The 18,827-nt window shown below is 57.2% G+C and overlaps 3 protein-coding genes and 1 long non-coding RNA gene across 6 annotated transcripts; 2 read left to right on the forward strand and 2 right to left on the reverse strand.

Annotated features, from left to right (window-relative positions):
• Window positions 1-872: 872 nt before the first annotated feature.
• On the forward strand, window positions 873-4,960 carry TMEM150A (transmembrane protein 150A). 3 transcript variants are annotated; one of them, XM_002709672.5, is made up of 8 exons: window positions 873-1,029; window positions 1,621-1,777; window positions 2,173-2,220; window positions 2,508-2,594; window positions 3,150-3,217; window positions 3,558-3,685; window positions 3,866-4,043; window positions 4,204-4,960. In XM_002709672.5, exons 2-8 carry the CDS (start codon window positions 1,713-1,715, stop codon window positions 4,443-4,445), a joined length of 816 nt encoding a protein of 271 aa, XP_002709718.1. In that variant the 5' UTR covers window positions 873-1,029; window positions 1,621-1,712; the 3' UTR covers window positions 4,446-4,960. The 3 variants fall into 3 exon arrangements, with proteins under 3 accessions (XP_002709718.1, XP_069924943.1, XP_069924942.1); XM_070068842.1 differs by having other exon boundaries at window positions 979-1,029; window positions 1,589-1,777; XM_070068841.1 differs by lacking the exon at window positions 873-1,029 and having other exon boundaries at window positions 1,218-1,777.
• A 648-nt stretch (window positions 4,961-5,608) lies between these two features.
• On the reverse strand, window positions 5,609-7,413 carry RNF181 (ring finger protein 181). Its single transcript, XM_017340388.3, has 5 exons — window positions 7,192-7,413; window positions 6,502-6,632; window positions 6,211-6,320; window positions 5,973-6,047; window positions 5,609-5,752 (listed from the first exon to the last, which is right to left on the reverse strand). Exons 1-5 carry the CDS (start codon window positions 7,275-7,277, stop codon window positions 5,693-5,695), a joined length of 462 nt encoding a protein of 153 aa, XP_017195877.1. The 5' UTR covers window positions 7,278-7,413; the 3' UTR covers window positions 5,609-5,692.
• Window positions 7,414-7,480: 67 nt separating this feature from the next.
• On the forward strand, window positions 7,481-12,599 carry LOC138848570 (uncharacterized). Its single transcript, XR_011386505.1, has 2 exons — window positions 7,481-8,732; window positions 12,227-12,599. It is a non-coding gene; the product is annotated as an uncharacterized lncRNA (long non-coding RNA).
• Window positions 9,136-17,724, reverse strand: VAMP5 (vesicle associated membrane protein 5). Its single transcript, XM_008254169.4, has 3 exons — window positions 17,597-17,724; window positions 10,116-10,253; window positions 9,136-9,593 (listed from the first exon to the last, which is right to left on the reverse strand). The coding sequence occupies exons 1-3, from the start codon at window positions 17,597-17,599 to the stop codon at window positions 9,384-9,386; spliced, it is 351 nt and encodes a 116-aa protein (XP_008252391.1). The 5' UTR covers window positions 17,600-17,724; the 3' UTR covers window positions 9,136-9,383.
• Window positions 17,725-18,827: the final 1,103 nt, after the last annotated feature.

An 18,827-nucleotide genomic window follows, 5' to 3' on the forward strand; every position in this document is an offset into this window, starting at 1 on the left:
GGGGTTAGCTCACCAGTGCTCCAACACGCACGGGGCTGCCAGGCACACTATGTATGTGACCGGAAGTATTCCACCCTTTTTGGTCATGAAAAGAATGTCCAGGAGTGGACGCTTGACCTACAAAGTTTGGTGAAGCCAGCGGATGGTTGCCACACTATCCCGTTTCCTTTTCCTAAATCCTGACGCCCCTCTCACCTTCCTCTTCATTGCTTGGCAAGACCTGGCCGTGTTAATTCTTACCTCCCCTACACTGACACCTACACGAGTCTGTTTAGAATGGCTAACCTTTGGTCTCCGTCTCAAGCAAGTACTGAGGAGTTGGGAAACGCGTCTAGGGCACGGACTGCTGTTCAGCACTCCGTGTACTCGTACGCCAAGAAAAACAACGTTTATCTGTTGAAAGCAACCCTCCTCCCGAACCTGCGGAGCTGCGGGAAGCACAGGCCAAAGTCAGGGCGCCTGAGTTTCCTAAGGAACAACCAAGGCTTTGTGCTCCCTTCTCTGGCACCCGTCTCAGGCCGCGGACAGGGGTGCCACGTTGAGGGAGCTTCTCCGAAGCCTCACTGCCCCGGGTCCAGGTTGCAAATTGTGCAGGGGGGCGGGAGGAGGCTTCCTCCAGCCGCGTGCGCGATGACAATCACAGGTGGAGCCGAAAGGCTGGCTGTCCCTGCCTCCCGGCGCTTCCGCCGCAGGAACAAGGTAAACGAGCGGTCCTGCCAGCATCTCGGTGTCAGTGAGGTCCCCGGGCCACAGCCCTCAGCGCTCAGGTCCCCCAAGCTGGGGCACCGCCCACGCCTCCCCCGTGACGCGCCGAGGGGGCTCGGGAGTTGTAGTCTGCGGCAGGGCGCGGGCGCTGGGGCCGGGGCTGCGCGGACTCCACGTCCCGGCGGGCGGCGCGGCGCGGCCTGGGGCCGCCAGGGGCGGGGCCGCTCGGCCCTTTAAACCTTTCAGGGCTGCTCCGAGGGCCGCAGCCGGAGACGGCACCACGAGGGGGCCGAGCAGGGCGCGGCGGCTGGGCGCTACGGGGAGGTGCGTACTGGGCTCCTTCCTCTCCTGGGGCCTCTAGGGATTCCTTGGGGAGGCCCCCGTCCGCAGGTCCCCAGGGGCGGGAGGTTTGCCGGCAGCGGGCTCCTGCCCACGCTGGGGTCCCCGCGCCCACGCGAGCGGGGGCCGGACCGGGCTTCCCGCGTGAACCCGCCCCTTGGCCAGGGCGCCGTGATCAGGTGGTTGCCTGCGCGCCGCCGCCTCACCGCCTTCCACCGGGCCCCCGCACACCGTCCCTGCTTTCTTTGGCGTGGACCCCTCGATTGTCTTAGCTCCAGCCTTCTCCCAACCCGGGTCTCTCAGGAGAAGGAGGGTGACTCGCTTTCCAGATGTTACAGCTCAGCTTGAATCTCTCGGCATGCCGGCGGCATGCCGGTGGCGTTTGGGTGGTCCGCGGATACCCCCTCGGTGGATGCCAGGGGTGTCCACGTAGGAGCCAGGGTTCAGCCCAAAGTTAATGGGCTCCTAGGCCCAAGGGCAGCTCCGGATGAGATGTTGACCACCTCTCTCCCTCCCCTTCCCCCCTCTCCTGGCCGCTTACCAGACCCTGGACTTTGATCTGTCTCTCCCCACCAGGCCAGGGCAGCTGATGGTTGTGGCCCGCCCCCTCCTCCCCGCCTACCTCTTGTCCTCCCCCCACACCACCACCACCCTGGCTCCCCTCCCTCATGACCGCCTGGATCCTCCTTCCTGTCAGCCTGTCAGCCTTCTCCATCACCGGCATATGGACTGTGTGAGTACAGGGGGAGGCGACAGGAGCTGGGGGGCACACAAAGCCCCTTGTCCCGTTGCAGGCTCCAGGGTGGTACCCGGGGTCACTCTGGCTGTCTCCAAAGCCTGGCCTGGTGCCTGGGCACACCGCCCCTTGGGACAAGCTGGCACCACTGCTGTCCAGCAGCGTCTCCCTGTCAGACTGACTTCTAAGCTCTAGAGGGGACGACTTCTAGAGGGCCATGCGGCAGGCTTGGGTGTGGTGTGGTAACATCAAGCCTCAGGGCACTCCAACTTGAGCCCCCAGCAAGGACAAGGAGGCTGACTGGGGGGAGAAATCAGAGTGGAGGAGAGGAATTGGTGGGGGGTGGCCAGGCTGGGAGGGGTGGGGACGGGGTGACAGTTCTGCTCCCGCAGGTACGCCATGGCCGTGATGAACCGCCACGTGTGTCCTGTGGAGAACTGGTATGGAGCACTCTGCAGCCTCACCTAAAGCTCCCTTGCGCTCTGTCCCCCAGCCAGATGCAGACCCTAGGCCTCCCTGTGTCCCCAGTGTCACGAGCCCCCCAGGCATGGCTCCCTGCCCGTCCACCCACTTCCCACCATCCCTTTGTCCCTCCGGCTTGTTGCAGGCAGGCCCTGGTGTACGGCTCTCCTGCCCCTGCTGGGGAGGTCCCTCTCTGAGACTTGAGACTACAAGCCAGAGGCCAGGGCACCCCCTCCCCCAGTCTACTCCCTGTCCTGCCTGCCAGGTCCTACAACGAGTCCTGCTCTCCTGACCCAGCTGAGCAAGGGGGCCCCAAGACCTGCTGCACCCTGGACGATGTCCCCCTCATCAGGTAAGGCCTGGAACCTGGGCAGGTCAGGGAGACCCTCAGCCCTCCCAGACTTCCAAAACAGCCCTGGCTGCTCTCGGGGGTCAGGAATAACCATTATCCTAGGGGTAGTCACGATGCACTGGGCCTCTATGCATAGTCTCTCATCCTCCTCCCACCGGTGAGGCAGCTATTGTTTCTATCATTTTATCTATTGCTTCAGAAACCGAGACTCAGTGTTGTTGCTTGTCCGGGCCACACAGCTGGTGAGTGGAGGCATGAGACTCCAGGCTCAAGCCTTCTGATTGCCCAGCCCACATTCTGGGCTAAGGAAAGCCTGACCAGCCGCAGGCCTCGGCAAGGAGTCTCAGGTCTACTGACCACTCCTGGCTGCTCCCTTCTCTCCCCGACACGTGAGCTCTGCTTAGAGCCAGCCACACGTGAGCAACACGGGCCTTTCACAGAAATCAGTGTCTTGCCTACAAAGGAACGGGCACAGATAAAGCAGGGGAGAGCCTCCGGGCCAGAACGGGGCTCCCCTGGGACTCCCCTCTCACTCTGCCCTTGCCCCTCCCTCAGCAAGTGCGGCACATACCCCCCAGAGAGCTGCCTCTTCAGCCTCATTGGCAACATGGGTGCTTTCATGGGTGAGTTGGCCCCGCAGCCCCACCTTGCACACGCCCCCTCCCCAGAAAGGCCCAGGAAGCCCTCGTCCAGCTCAGCCCTCCCCCACGGAGGGCCAAGGCAAGCGGGGCAACCTGTGTCTCTCCCATTCCTTGAAGGCCAAAGGCCAACTCCCACATAGCCCACACCGTCCACCCTGCTGGTCCGGGCCTGAGGAAACCCAGCTCACCACATGTTTGTCCACTGCCTTCCAGCCCTCAGGGCAGGAGCACCAGAACTGCGGGCAAGCCGGCAGGCTCGCTGGGTGGGGCCGGGGCTGGAGAAGGATTCAGAGCCAGCCCCAGCTCTGCTCTCCTCCTGCAGTGGCCCTGATTTGCCTCTTGCGCTACGGGCAGCTCCTGGAGCAGAACCGGCACTCCTGGGTTAACACCACAGCACTCATCACGGGCTGCACCAACGCCGCGGGCCTCGTGGTGGTCGGCAACTTTCAGGTGCCCTCCTGCCCACCCAACCTGGCCCCTTGAGCTCTCCCGTACAGGGCCTGGCTGCCTGCAGGGGCAGCAGCACCTCAAGGCTGGGGGCTGGGGAAGGAGAGAGTGGGAGGGAAAGGAGAGAGGAGGTGGTGGAGTGCTGGGGCCTCGTCACAGACCAGCCCTTCTGTCTGGGCCCAGGTGGATCACGCCAAGTCCCTGCACTATGTGGGAGCTGGCGTGGCCTTCCCCGCGGGGCTGCTCTTTGTGTCCCTGCACTGCGCCCTCTCCTACCACGGGGCCGCCACGCGCCTGGATCTGGCTGTGGCCTACCTGCGAAGTGTGCTGGCTGTCATCGCCTTCGTCACCCTGGTCCTCAGTATCCTTCCAGGACTGGGCAGCCAAGAACTCATCCTCTAGCCCAGCCCTTCTCCCATCCAGGATGGCGGCGGGGAGTTGGGGGGAAGGCTGATGGCGGGGGAGGCGCTGTGGCCTGCCGCCCACACATCCTCCTGAACATTTCCTTAGCCTCATTCCAGGTGGTGTCTTCTTTGTCCACGAAAGTTCTCAGCTGCAGCACGGGGCGGCGCTGTGCGAGTGGGTGTTTGTCATCGATATCCTTATTTTCTATGGCACCTTCAGCTATGAGTTTGGGGCAATCTCCTCAGACACACTGGTGGCTGCCCTGCAGCCTGCCCCTGGCCGGGCCTGCAAATCCTCTGGGAGCAGCAGCACGTCCACCCACCTCAACTGCACCCCCGAGAGCATTGCCATGATCTGAAGTCTGGGGAGGGTGGCTGGCCTGGCCTCCGCAGCACCCCACCCCATATCTGCGTTTATTTTGTACCAAAAACAGTGTGAGAAAAGTATTCTGTTGGGATCTGGGCTTCCCTGCTTGCAGAGAAGTGGCCAGCCCACGTCCACCTGTGCCATACAGGAGCAGGCCCTGCCTCAGCAGCATGACCTGTTCCCCCACGCCGAGGTGGCGTTTTGTGTTTAAAGGTCACCTGTCCTCACTCGCCCAGCCAGCCCTTCAGGTGCCTTCTTATCCCAGTGCCAGAGCCAGACCACTGGGGTTCCTGCTGCAGGAATTGGGGGGCTGGGAACAGCAGAGGGGATAGGAGCCGGGGGGGGGGCACGCCTTAGTTTATGGGAAAGCCCACTTCTGGGCCCACTGAGCTGCACTGGGATTCTTCACTCTGCCTCTCACTTCCTTTAGGGCAAATAACACAGCAGAACCACGGGGGTATTTTAGTACTTTTTTTTATATACCTATTAAAAGAATTCTAATTTGCATCTTTGTAGTCTGTTCTGGAGAGTCAGAGAGGGCCTGGTCCAGGATGGTTTTCCCTAAGCAAAGGAGGGGAGGAAGCTCTGGAGTCCTAAGAGCAGGACTGCCAGGAACACGTGATGCCAGGTGCCATGCGATGCCCCACAAGGACCTGGGGACCTGCGTTCCTTTCTGGGCCTCTCAGACGAAACAGCTGACCTGGTCTGATCACCTCACACTTCTTTCCCCCACTAGGAATCCAGTTTGAGCTTTGATTCTTTGGCACGCGCGGTGGGGGGGGGGGTGCTCTAGGGAGCCACTTTAAAAATGGTACACCCAGTGTTCTCAATGGAGCTGCAGGAAAACCCGCGGGATTCTAAGCATTAACTAAAAGTTCCAAGGTTAACTAGAAACTGCAGGGGGACGGGGATGGAGGCTGGTTTATCAGCTCTAAATGGCCAGATCCTGCTATGTTGTGCCTTTGAACCATAAAAACACAGAGGCCCAAGCCCTGGCTGGCCCAGTGGTCAAGGTTCCTGGACTCGGGCTCCGCTGCCCTGAGTGTAGACAGGCCAGCAGGGAGGGAACAAGAGCCCGACGCCTGCCTTCGTGGTTTAGGACCACCTTCACCAACAGCAATGGAGACCTAGTGGAGGATGTGAAACCCCGGCGAGGCAGATAAAGAAACCTTTAATGAGGATTCAAGGTGCAAGAGGAAGCTGTTGTGGCCTGCCAGCCAGCGCGCAGCCCCGGCCGCCTCACGTGTACATGGCTCCGTGGAGGTACTCCAGTCGATGCTGCTGCTGCTGCTTTCGAGCCTGGAAGACAGAGGGCACACTGGGCAGGGACCAAACCTAAAGGTCTGTGGGGGAGGGGCTGGGCTGGGCTGGCTCTCCCTGGTCTTAAACCCCTCCACAAAGTCTCTGGGAAGGCAGTCAGAGATTCTGAGGTCTACCCAGGCCTGCTGAAGTGGGGAAGGAGAGCTGTGAGAACAAGGGGCTCAGGGAAACCATCCTGGCCCCCCACCCCAGCCTCTACCTTATCTCTTCTGTGCTCCTCGTAAGTGTCGTCATCAGTGGGCAGCTCGTGGCGGCACAGGGGGCAGGAATTTGTCTGGCAGAAACAGGGCAGTGTTCACAGGGGTCAGGTCTTCACCCTTAGAATCACCTCCCCTACTCCCAACTCCCACCCTTCCCTGATCTCTCAACAGTCTGTAAACCAAGTTAGAGACCTGGGCCCAGGGGCAAGGTGAGGACTGGAAGAAGGAAACCAGTACCTTGCTCAGCCAGGGCAGAATGCAGTTGGCGTGGAAGAGGTGGTGGCAAGGCATCTCAATGACAGTCTCTTCCTCCTCAAATTCCAGAAGGCACACGGGGCACTTGAGCTCTTTAGGAGGGAGCGCTGATCAGAAGAGCTGCCCGCAGGTCCCCCGCCCAGCTCCCACTCCTGAAGGGCGCCCTGGCCCTGGCCCTGGCCTGGCCACTGACGGCCAGACCCGAGTCCGGCTGGAAGAAGGGGGAGCATCTGTCACTTTGCCCCCAACAACAAGAGGAATGAGTGGCCTCACCAGCCTGAGAGCCCCTGATGACTGTCCTGGGGAGGTTCTCGACCACAGCCTTGGCGGCTGGTGGAGGCAGGTGGTGATCCCAATCTACTACCAACCCCAAGTCTTCAAAGTCCATCCGATTGAAAAGTGACCTGGGGAGGAGGGTGCAAGGTTGGTCCCCAGGAAAACCAGACCTCCCGTTTGTCCATCATCTACTGGGCATCAACAGATAAATGCCCAACCCAGCCAATAGCAGTAACAGCTACCCTCAGAGGGTGCTAACGAGATAAAAGGCAGGATGGGAAATAGTTTACAGCTGCTGTCTGATAACCCCAGCACGCAGACTGATCATTCCCATTTTGCACATAGGTTGTTACTCAGATAAGTTCCTCAGGCCACGCAGGAACGAACTGGAGGAGCCAGATTGCGGGCTGGCTGTGTGGGCTTCCGGGTTTCCGAACCTAACCCGCCGTGGCTCACCCCTGGCTCCCAGAGCTGGCTGCCCACCCGCCCCGACTCCCACCACTCTCCAGTTCCAATCTTCCCCTCAACTTCCTTGCCCCGGTTCCGCCCCCCAGAAAACCCCCCAATCTCGCCTTCCGGACTAATATTCCACATTATTCATCCGTCCTGCCCCAGATAATCCTTAACCAGTAAGCCCCAACCCAGAAACCTACTGCCCGGACGCACGCCCGAACCCCGCGCACCCACCTTGCGAGCTCCAACAGCATGTTGGTTCGCGTCTCCCGTTCTGGGTCCAACGGTTCGCAGTTGTGTTCATCAAAATAGGACGCCATGGCTATTCCACGGTCTGACACAGCGCTCGGGCCCCCGCCCCCGGTCGCCTCACAGTGCTGGCCAATAAACTGGCAAGTTGAGAGAGGAGGGCCAATCAGAGTATCTAACGGGCGGGTATAGTGGCTCACTAAAAAAAAAAAAAAGCCGGAAGTAGTAATTTGGGCGCCTCTCATTGGCTAGGATAAATCAGATGATCAAAGAGTAAAGCCAATGGCAGAAACCAGGGCTGGTTAAAGGGTATGTAGGAATCCAAGACCAGAGAGAATTCCCGGGAATTTCTGGCGTGATAGCGTTTTTGGTGCTCTGGAAGGCCGGGCGTCTGAGCAGTAAGGGTCCTCAGTGTGCCCTGAGGCCACGAGGGCCTCGGTCATGCGACGCTAGAGACCGCTCGGGAGAGGGGGACGCGTGTACGAGCCCGGCTGGAACGATGGCTCTGCGCGCGGCTCTGCCCATGTCCCCGCCGGGCCCTTTCGCCCCGCTGCGCTCAAGTTGGTTCAGTGATTTGCGCTTGATTCCTCCCCAGCCCGCGGAGGGCGGGGAGCCTGCGCATTTCTCGTGAGTTAGGTAGAATAATAAAGGTCGGGGCAAGCCTCCCAACCAAAAGGCAGAGGTCTGTGCCCTGTGGCTTCACCTGCCCTGGAACGGACTGCCCATCTGTGTGACCTTCAGCCCATTGCTCAACCTCCTATCCAGCATCTGTAAAACCAGGGCTTCGAACTACAATATTTGTATTCCTGCCTGCACACGAATGATGAGAGGTGCGGCTTTAGAAAATAACTCCAGGGCTGATGCCCTAAGAATATTCTGATTTAAGTTCTGCCGATTCGAATGAGAGAACCACTGCACTCAATGTCTGGGACAGCTACTGGTTGGCACCTGGAACTGTGATGGATATTTTCCACACCGCATCAGTAATTCTCCCAATGGTCCTGGGGGCTATGCATCCTTATGTCCTTTTTACATCAGTAAAACCTGAGTTACAGCAGTGGCTTCACCCAGATTACACAGCCTGTAAGTGGTGTGGCTGACCAGGCAGGGCTAAAGGCTTGGCCCTGTCTTTCCCACCACCGGAAGGTGAAAGCCGTGACCTCTTGGAGGGATGAAATTCCACACAATTCTCAGAGCTTGTGGTTGTTCCTGTCGGTAGTCCTCACTCTACTGAACAAGCATCTGCTTATTTTACACACTTGACTCTGAATTCCCCCTGCCACTCTTCCTTGAGTTTGAGCTGTGGTTAAGTGACCCAGGGAGAGGCTGCCCTGCCTCCACCACTTTGGTTGGCCTTCTGTGATGTTGCACAAAGATCTGTGCCGAGGCCCTGAAGGTACCACCTGCTAAGCCGTGGGTGGCCCTGGAGCTTGAAAAAAGCCCGAATGAATCCTTTCCTACAGGACAAACTCCAGGCCACACTTTGTGTCCACAGCACCACAGGAGCTCTGGGCACCTGCACTCTGGTATGTAAAGGCTGAAGAAGAACCTGGGCCGGAGAAATTGGGGAGGGGAAAGTGTTCAGGGGCAGCAGGGGGGAGGTCTAGCTGACGGTGAGAGACTCATTTACAGAGTTTTGACGTCTTTTCCTCTTTGGCATCCCATCTCGCAGCTCCCCCCCCCCCAAGATGTCAGAAAAACAAGATGGGTTCAAGGGTCTGGTTTGGGGGCTGCTGTGTCCTTGCCCCCACACCTCAGAAAGGTCTGTCTGTGTAGGGCTGGATCAAGTAGGGAATCGGAAGCGGGTTATACTGCAGGGGTGGAGTCCTTTGGGTGGCAGGCTTTCTAAGCAGCCCTGAGGGTGGAGGCAGAGCAGGATATGCCAACCTGGGGAGCTTCAGGCACACACGTGCACACGTGCAGCACACACATCATCATCATCTTTTAATCCAACAGCAGCTTTTACTGAGCTCCAGGTGGGGCTGGCCCGGCATGGCCAGTGCAGGAGGCCGCCCTTGAGGGCCAGTCTGTGGCTTGTTGGGAGATGCAAAGGTACCCACATCTGGGCTGCCCTCTGGCACTCACTGAGGTGGCTCAGACAGGAGCCAATAGCAGGGTTCTCTGGAGACTAGAACTGGCCCGTGCAGCTCTTCGGCCTCTCTCCAGGCCCAGCTGGGTCATTCCCCAGATCCTGAGGCAGTGGTTGCATCCTGGGCTTGTGGGGCAGTACTGTCTCCACTGTTTTGCGGGAGAAAGACGGCCAGCAGTACAATCAGGATGATGAGCAGGCCTCCGGCCACCACCAGCCCCAAGTAGACCCGGCAGCGGATATTCTCCCAGCGCTTCTTCTGGGCCACGATCTTGGTTGTCTTGCTGAAGGCTGAGCTCTGTGGACACCCGCAGACACAGTGGGAGTTAGCATCGCTCCATGGCCTCAGAACCAGCGCCTCCCAGCCTGGCCCCGGAAGGCCTCCTCTCTCCTGCATCCTCCCCACCCTGTCCCCCTCCTCCACAACCTGCCCCGCATCTTCCCAGCCTCACTCCTGGCCTCAGGCTCTGGTGTAACCCCTGACTTTCTGCCCTACTGGCTCAACCCGCCCCTCCCCCCTTGTTAACAATGCCAGTCCCCACCCTTAGGAAGCTACATAGCTTCACATTATTAAGGGAGAACATAAAGCAAAATTTTATGTTCTCCCATAACAAAATCAAGAATGTCTTATTTTTGAAGGCAGGCCATTGCATACCTACTAGGAGTGCCTCAGAAACCCAGAGGCCCCATGCTGGCCCCTAACCCCCCCCCCCCCCCCCAGCCACCACCAAGTGTCTGTATACCCTGGGCAGAGCCCGAGCGTTCCCTGCAGGGCCTTCGCCCAGCCCTCCCTCCCCTCCCTGACCCACGGGCCTCACACCATGTCCAGCAGTTGGTCCGAACGCTGCTGTAGCTCTGCCAGCTTCCCATCGCGCTCCAGGACCTTGTCGAAGTTGTTGAGCATGATTTCTGTCACCTCGTCGGCCTGCCGCTGGCATCGCTCCAACTCTTTCCCTGCCTGGGCACCAAGCCCCAGGTCAGGGCTGCATGAGGCCCCCCCACCCCGGCCCTCATCTGGCCCTGAGACCTACAGTCCTCTCCCCCCACTGTGTGTGGATTCAGCATGTGAGTAACAGGATCCTTCGTGTAAGGGTGTGATGTGTTGGGGGGTGGGGCTGGGTAAATGCCACTCGCCATTTAAAAAATTTTTTTGTCCTATCTTTTTAAAAAATAGTATTTGAAAGGCAGAGACAGAGAGAGACCTTTGATCTGCTGGCTCACTCCCCCAAATGACCAGAACAACCAGGGCTAGGCCAGGCTGAAGTCAGGAGCCAGGAACTCCATCCAGGAGTCTCCCAGGTGCATAGCAGACGCCTCCCACGTGCCTCAGCAGGGAGCTAGATTAGAAGCAGAGTAGCTGGGACTTTAAGCGGCACTCCCAAACACGATACAGTTAACCTGCTGCACCACGGCACGGCACGGCACGTGGCCTCCGCGGCTCACCTTTGGTCTCACAGTCTCCTCCCCTTGCCCATTAGGCAGGACATAAATCAGTCCTGGATTCCAGCGAGGACCCTACCCTCCCACAAAGCACCTGCCCTGTGGCTTCCCACTGACCTAAAGAGGCAGCCAAGCCACTTGGCTGGAAGCCAGACAGGGAAGACACCCACCCTTCAGGCTAAAAAGGTAATTTGGGATCAGCATTATCAATCCAGCCTAACCCTCTCTTCTTCCCCTAAACTGAGCAACTCAGATCTCCTTCCTGGCCACTTCTGCCTCTTGGTCAGGAGCCCGCTGACCACATCAGCGGCCACAGTCACTCCCTCTCTGCCCAGGAAGCTCAGCTGTCTTAGCCTCTGGCCTCCCTCTTCCAGTTAGCCAGGGTCTTCACTGGGGTCCAGCTCACTGCCAAGAGACCAACCCTTCCTTGGATTTTTCCCAGCCTGAACAGCTTCACCTAACAGAAACACAGCTCCTTTCAGAGGGCTGGAAAGGGAAGGGCAGCTTGCAAGCCGGGAGAGGTTGAGGGCACGGGAGAAAGGAAACGTCTGGGTCATGAGTAAGACTGGCACCTGGCTCTGCCTGGGCCAGAGAGACTCAGGGCAGGAGGCAGGTGCAGGTGCAGGTGCTGGGACATTTCAGGGAGATGACTATCGGCAGATTAGCAAAGCCCAGCAGCTCCTCACCTCAGCCTTGATCCTCACCTCCTCTTGGCAGAGAGTATCAGCTAAACTCCCTTTCCTGCCAGCCCACATAGCCACTGTCTGCAGCAGACCGTTTGGCACCTCAAAAGCAGAGGACTTAAGTGTTGGGAAGGATCCAGTAGTCACAGAGGACCACCTCCTCCTCAGGCAAGAATCCCCCCTTCAGGATCCTTGCAGCTGCCTTGCACACAGCTTGCATGCATTCCCAGTGAATGAGTCCTAGCTCTCCAAATGGACCACAAGCTCCCAGGGAGAGGGCCCTGCCTCCATCTGCCATCATCCTGGGGGGCCCAGGAGGCCGGCACAGTGCTGACCATTGCAAGGGCTCAGTCAGTGGGTCACCTGCATTGTATCCAAAAGCAACTTGCATTCTCAAGAGATGTTCCCCCAGTGTGTTTATCCAGCCCAGCAGGAATTTTGCAGGGCAGGCATCTGAAACCCAAATAGGTCAGTGTTTACTCATGAGCCTGAAAAACAACCTGCTTCAAGCGGGGTCAGGCAAAGCACTGGGAGGAGGGGTGCTCACAGGTTGGGGAGCACAGAGGAAGGGTGAAGGAGGGCAGGGAAGCTTTTCCTGAGCCAGCCACCCTCTTTGCCATGGCTGCCCTGTTACTCCCTGAGGCTCCGTGATGTGATCCTTTGAACTCCCCCACATTCCAAGTCTAAGGCAAAAACTCGGTGACGGGCAATGATTTGGAAATAAGAATCACTGCTAGAGACTGGTGGGGTGCTGGGCATTATTTTTGCTACTCTGAATGTGACAGCTGTTGTTCTCGTTCTCCAACAGGGGTGATGTGGGGTCACATTCTCCGCGGAGAGCTGGCTGGGCCTCCAGCTGTTATCTGGAGCAGTCTCGACACTGCGAAGCCAGGCCTGTCCAGAGCCAAGATGGACCCAGGCTGAAAAGAACACACTTGAAACACAGAGCCATCAGACTCTCAAGTCTCAGGCTCTCCCTGGCCCACTCAACCAGGGGAAAATGGACACAGACCGTGTGTGCACAGGTGTCTGCTAGCACGGCGCGAGATAAAGCACCAGGCAAGGGGGGAGGCAAGGGCCGTGCTGCCTTCCGCCACACTGTAACTCAGCCTAAAGTCCAGGACAACTGTTTTTGGAATAAAAGGAGATCTTTTAAGGAGACCTCTCTCCCCCTCTCCCTCTCTTTCCCTCTCTCTCCCTCTCCCCCTCTCTCCCCCTCTCCCCCTCTCTTCCCCTCTCCCCCTCTCCAACTTTCTCCCCCTCTCCCTCTCTCCCCCTCTCCCTCTTCTCCCCCTCTCCCTCTCTCTCCCTCTCCCTCTCTCTCCCTCTCTCTCCCCCTCTCCCTCTCTCCCCCTCTCCCCTTCTCCCTCTCTCTCCTTCTCTCCCTCTCTCTCCCTCTCTTGCTCTCTCCCTTTCTCTCCCTCTCTCTCCTTCTCTCCCTCTCTCCTTCTCTCCCCCTCTCTCCTTCTCTCCCTCTCTCCCTCTCTCTCCTTCTCTCCCTCTCTCCCTCTCCCTCTCTCTCCCTCTCCCTCTCTCTCCCTCTCTCGCTCTCTCCCTTTCTCTCCCTCTCTCTCCTTCTCTCCCTCTCTCCCTCTCTCTTCCTCTCTCTCCCTCTCTCCCTGAAGAGTAAACAGTGACACTGTGAGATATGAGCTGTAAGTGATGCAGCTGCCCACAGAGGGTGCAAGTAACAAGGTGAGAACTGTGATTGGAAGCATGGGATGGAGGAACCCTTGCAGGATGGGTTGAAGCTGGGGCATTGCAACCTAGAGCCAAGGGAACGCCCCAGACAGTGACGGAGCAGGCAGAGAGTACGGGTGAAGGGGCAGGGTGGGGCTGGAGAGAGCAGTAAAAGTCCAGTAGAGGAGGCTGGCTTGGAGGGAACAGTAACACACACGTGCACAGGGCCAAGGGCAATGATGAAGAACATTTCCCCATTGGTGCTGGACAGGCACAGATGGAAGTGAGAAAAGTCAGGGCAGAGAAGCAGCCATTCAGTCGGGGAGAAATGCCATCAGCCAGAGTGTGGGAAGATGCCCACCACGCACGGGGAGGGGGAGCAGCCAAGAGCTCAAAGAGGAAGGTGGGTGAAAGAGGCTCTTCTGACAGCTGCCAGGGGCTTGCAAAGCTTGAGGGGTTTTGTTTCATTTTGTTTTTACATGTTTATTTATTTATTTTTATCGACTTGAAAGGCAGAGCTGGGGCTGGCATTGCAGTGCAGTGGATTAAGCTATTGCCTATGACACCATCATCCTATATGGGTGCCCTTTCAAGTCCTGGGTGCTCCACTTCCAATCTAACTTCCTGCTAATGTGCCTGGGAAATCAGTGCAAGCAAGCGAGCAACAGAGAAAGAGAGGAGGAAGAGAGAGAGAGAATCTTCATCTGCTGGTTCACTCCCCAAATGCCCACAACAGGCAGGGCTGGGCCAGGCAGAAGCCAGGAGCCTGGAACTCCATCCAAGTTGAATTGGAAGCAGAGCAGCCTGGACTCGAACCAGCACTGTTGATATGGGATGCGGGCATCACAAGTGGTGGCTTAATTTGCTGTGCTACAACACCCGCCCAGGCTTGAGGTTTTGAGCCAGGGAGAGTGGGAGTCCTTGTTGCCACACAGAGGGTGACAGTTACACAGGAAGTGTTCCGACAGACCATCACTCTGCACAGAATATCCTCCTACAATGCACAGATCTCCAGGCAGGCTCCTCCAGGTGTCACACTCTGGGTTCCTCCTCTGAAAGCACAGTTCTCTCAAACCTCCCTGCCGGGCCCTCTCTCCTGTTCAGTGTCATCACATGGGTGCAGCTTCCAGGCTATCATCTCCTCCCTGGGTCAGCACTCAGCTGAGCCCAGAGTCTAAGTGCGGGTGGGGCTCTGCGCTGCATCCCTCTGTGTGTTCAAATCCTGCCTCTGCCATTCACCAGCTGAGTGACTGAGACTGGGGACACAGCCTTCCTGAGCCTCCGCACCCCTCATCTGTAAGGTGGTGATAATAGTGACACCTGCCGCATAATGCCAGCTCAAGGTTATGTAACAGGTCGTAAACAAAATGCTTGGCACAATGGCTGACACATACTAAGTGCTCAGTAAAGAAGAGTTATTAATATTGGTGTAGCCCACATTTCCCTAGCTTCTTTCCCTGCCAATCTTGGTGGTTAGCAAAGCCTCTTAGATCATTTTACAACATGCTCAGCCAAGCAAGGTCTTCCCCATTGCAGACCTGGGTGCTTAAATTCAGAACCCTCTGTAGGCCTTTGAGAACTAGCATCTCATTTCTTCCCATTGGGTGCTACAGGCTGTTGGAAAGGTTTGACTTTTTTTTTTTTTTTAGATTTATTTATTTGAGAGGTAGAGTTATAGATAGTGAGAGGGAGAGACAGAGAGAAAGGTCTTCCTTCCATTGGTTCACTCCCCAGAAGGCCACAATGGCTGGAGCTGTGCCGATCCGAAGCCAGGAGCCAGGTGCCTCTTCCTGGTCTCCCATGTGGGAGCCAGGAGCTTCCTCCAGATCATCCTATGTGGGTGCAGGGGCCCAAGCACTTGGGCCATCTTCTGCTTTCCCAGGCCATAGCAGAGAGCTGGATCAGAAGAAGGGCAGCCGGGACTAGAATTGGCACCCATATGGGATGCCGGCGCCGCAGGCGGAGGATTAACCTACTGTGCCACGGAGCCAGGCCTCAGTTTGACATCTTGAGCAGTAATAGCAGCCACCGTTCATTCAGCACGTGCCCTGAGCTAGGCACTGCGCTGCTGGCTGTTCATTTGTTCCATCTCCATCTGATGTATCCCTCACACCAGTCCACTGAAGACAGCATTACTATCCCAGCTTTACAGGAAACTTTGGGACAGAGATGTTAAATCACCAGTCACGGTCAGAGGGAACAGAAGCTCTGGGAGTTGAACCAACATAGATTCCGGGGATCAGCATCTCAACCCCTGTGGTAAATTAGGTGCAGGTAAAGGGAGGTTCAGTGCTTTAGCTGGCCGGCTGAAGACCACCACACCTTTCAATGCTTGTGTGCATATGAGGGAGGCCTGCGGCTCCAAACACAAAGTCTTTGGAGAGAGGCCCATTTATAAGATTAACTCAAGTAATTACTCATTCACCTCTGTCTTTCCCGTACTGCTTTGCTCCTCCCTGATCCCCTGTGCCTGTCATCACAGCTGGCACAAAGGAAATGCCCATGAAATTATTGCTGAATGAATGAGTCACAGAAGAGAAAAGTAGAAAAAGAAGAAGGATCGGGTAGGAAAAGGTGAGGGGGAAAAGGAAGTGAAAGAGTTTCGGAAAAAGAAAGGGACAGGAGTGAAAGAAGGGATGGGAGTATGAGGCTGGGAGACAGCAGGCTGGGGGAGACAGATCAACACAGTCAGCCCTCCGCATGTTCTCCATCTGTGGGTCTGACTACCACAGACCGGAAATATTTTGTAAAAATGGCATCTGGGCGCCGCTACTATGACGTAGCAGGTTAAGCAGCCATCTATAGTGCCAGCATCCCATATGATTACCGGTTGGAGTCTTGACTGCTCCACTTCTGATCCAGCTCCTTGCTAATAGCCTGGGAAAGCAGCAGGAGGTGGCCCAAGTCCTTGGGCCCCTGCACCCATGTGGGAGACCCAGAGGAAGCTCCTGGCTCCTGGCCATTGCAGCCATTTAGGAAGTGAATTAGCAAATGGAAGATTCTCTCTCTCTCTCTCTAACTCTGCCTTTCAAATAAATAAAATAAATAAATCTTTAAAAAAATTACATCTATAGAAACATGTACAGATTTTTTGACTTGTCATATTATTCCCTAAACAATAGTATAAAGCATTGTATTAGGTATCCTGAGTAATCTAGAGATGACTTAAGTCTACAGGGGAATGTGCACAGATTCTATACAAACACCAGGTCATTTTGTAAAAGCGACTGGCGCCTCTGCAGACTCTGGTGTCCATGAGTGTCCTGGAACCAATCCCCGGCGTATATCAACGGGCGACTGTGTATCTTCTTCAGACTCTAATGCTCTATTTGTTCAGGTCCTGAAGCTTTTCAGTTTCCCCCAACAAATTATCCTGGCCTCAGCCTTCATTTCAGGAGTTTCCTCTTCAGCTGGGAAGCTAGGGGTCACTTAAAAGCCCACCCCTAGCCCTGCCAGGTCCCTCATCCTGCACGCTCAGAAGTGGACTCTGGGCTCTATTCTCAGGGCCCCGCTCAGTTTCCTGGCATGGCCTCTGAGTTCAGTGCTACCTTCCTGCTCCACTTCCTCTTCCTGCCTGGTTTCCCTGGGGACCAGGCCATGCATCAGGACCCCTAGCCAGGCCACATCCATCACTCCTCTGCCAACTTCTCCAAGGCAGAACCTTAAAGCACCAAGCCTGCTTCCTGCCTGGCTCACCTTCCCACAGACCTCGGGGCAGGGGAATAGTGGGGAGGGGAGTGTGCTGGCACCAGCTGTCCCTAACATCTCAGCTTTGGCAAGACTGGACAAAGCCAGAGACTGTAGCCAGAGCGGGGGTGACTCAACCCAGGAATATGTCACTAGGTAGAGGTTAGGAAGGGATCGGGCCATACTCTGATAACTTCAATGAACTTTTACATAAACACTTTTCTTCCCCGAGGGAGGGGGAGTGTCTGTCCTCCTCCACCCTGCCACGGGACTGGAACCACTAGCCATCCGCTCAGGTTTCCAGCTCCAGGGCCAGGCTTGGCTCCTACCGCCTCGGGGAAGGGCTGAAGAGGTCATCGCATTACCTACCACTCCTTAGCAGTGAGTTGAGTGCCAGGCGGGTCTCGGCCATTGCACCCAACAAGGCAGCTATTGGTGACCCCACTTCTCGGATGCGGAAAAGGAGACTCGGGGAGGTTAAGTGACTTGCCAGGGGTCACAGAACCGGGATCCCAACTCGGAGTCCTACTCCAAAGCGGCGCTCCCAGCTACTTGGCTCCAGAAGAAAGGCAAGCTCGAGCCCCGCTCACCGCTCACCACGCGCTGCGCGGGGCAGCCCCACGGGGCGCACGCCCCCCTCTCCCTCCCGGGCTGCGAGCGCGGCCGGGGGAGTCTGGCCCGGGTCCTGCTCGCAGCCGCCAGTCACCTCGTCGGGTCCGAGCCCACGCCCCTGGTCTCGGACCTGTGATGCGTGGTCTGACCCCTGCGCTGGCCCTGGGTCCCTTGCCCGCCCGCCCCGCCGGGGGCTCACCATCGCCGCCGCTGCCGCCGCCTCGCCCGCGCCCGGCTGCTCTGCCCGTGGAGCGGCAGCGGTGCCAGCGGCCTGGGAGGAAGCGGGACGGGGCGGGGCCGGCCGGCGGGGGCGGGGGGCGCGCCTTCCGCGAGCCGAGAGAGGCGACGGGGACCAAGACAAACCGAAAGCGGCCAGCGACAGCGACCCAGGTCAGTGGGGGCGCCTCCTGCCGGGCCGCCGGCGCCCGACTTGCAATGACACCCCAACCTGGTCAGCTACTGTGCTTCCGGGCGCCAGCCTGCAGGTTGAATGCAGTTCAGAGCCCAGTGGGTGAGATGGGCATATGGAGCCGGTCCTGGAACCCTCTTTAGTGCTGCATCTGACACCCTGTAGGTGAGCTAGGGAAGTGTCATCCGTTCATTCAACAAGCATCTGTAGAGTGTCCTTGTCAGGCGCTGGCGGCCCTGAGCAAGCCAGGTAGGGTCTCAGTGGTTGCATCTCACCCCAAACCAAAGCTGACACATAAAAGTTTTGGAACTAGAGAAGTGATGCTTGCACAATATTCTTCCTTTTTAAATTATTGTTTTTTTTTAAAGATTTATTTATTTATTTGAAAGTCAGAGTTACAGAAGAGAGGCAGAGAGAGAGAGAAAGACATCTTCCATCTGCTGGTTCACTCCCTAAATGGCCACAACAGCTGGGGCTGTGCCAGGCCGAAGCCAGGAGCCAGGTGCTTCTTCCAGGTCTCCCACATGGGTGCAGGGGCCCAAGGACTTGGGCCATCTTCCACTGTGTTTACCAGGCGCATAAGCAGGGAGCTGGATTGCAAGTGGAGCAGCCGGGACTCAAACCAGCCCATGTGGGATGCTGGCGCTGCAAACATCGGCTTTACCCTCTACAACACAACACTGGATCCTTAGATTATTAATTGACTATTTGAAAGCCAGAGCAATAGAAAGAGATCTCTGATCAGCTGGTTCACTCCCTACATGGCCACAATGGCTGGGGCTGAGCCAAGCCAAAGTCAGGAACCCGGAACTAGATCTAGGTCCCCCATGTGAGTGGCAAGGACCCAGCTACTTGAGCCCTTATCCCCCTCCCCATGTTGCCCAGGGTCTGCATTAATAGGAAGCTGGAATTGGAAGCACAGCCAGGACTCAGAGCCAGGTACCCTGACAACGGGATGCAGGCATCCCAAATAACATTTTTTTTTTAAAGATTCATTTATTTATTTGAAAGGCAGAGTTAA

This window comes from Oryctolagus cuniculus, chromosome 2 (genome assembly GCF_964237555.1).
Source record: "Oryctolagus cuniculus chromosome 2, mOryCun1.1, whole genome shotgun sequence".
In the NCBI taxonomy this organism is placed as follows: Eukaryota; Metazoa; Chordata; class Mammalia; order Lagomorpha; family Leporidae; genus Oryctolagus; species Oryctolagus cuniculus.

Excerpts from the sequence above, each read along its gene's own strand:
- VAMP5 (XM_008254169.4), bottom strand. Across the intron at positions 9,594-10,115 it reads CGGACCAACTGCTGGACATG|AGCTCAGCCTTCAGCAAGAC; the intron begins GTGTGAGGCCCG and ends GGGTGTCCACAG.
- RNF181 (XM_017340388.3), bottom strand. The coding sequence starts at position 7,277 with ATGGCGTCCTATTTTGATGAACACAACTGCGAACCGTTGGACCCAGAA. Across the intron at positions 6,048-6,210 it reads TTCTGCCCTGGCTGAGCAAG|ACAAATTCCTGCCCCCTGTG; the intron begins GTACTGGTTTCC and ends TGTTTCTGCCAG. Across the intron at positions 5,753-5,972 it reads AGGAGCACAGAAGAGATAAG|GCTCGAAAGCAGCAGCAGCA; the intron begins GTAGAGGCTGGG and ends TCTGTCTTCCAG.
- TMEM150A (XM_002709672.5), top strand. The coding sequence starts at position 1,713 with ATGACCGCCTGGATCCTCCTTCCTGTCAGCCTGTCAGCCTTCTCCATC. Across the intron at positions 1,778-2,172 it reads ATCACCGGCATATGGACTGT|GTACGCCATGGCCGTGATGA; the intron begins GTGAGTACAGGG and ends CTGCTCCCGCAG. Across the intron at positions 2,221-2,507 it reads GTGTGTCCTGTGGAGAACTG|GTCCTACAACGAGTCCTGCT; the intron begins GTATGGAGCACT and ends CCTGCCTGCCAG.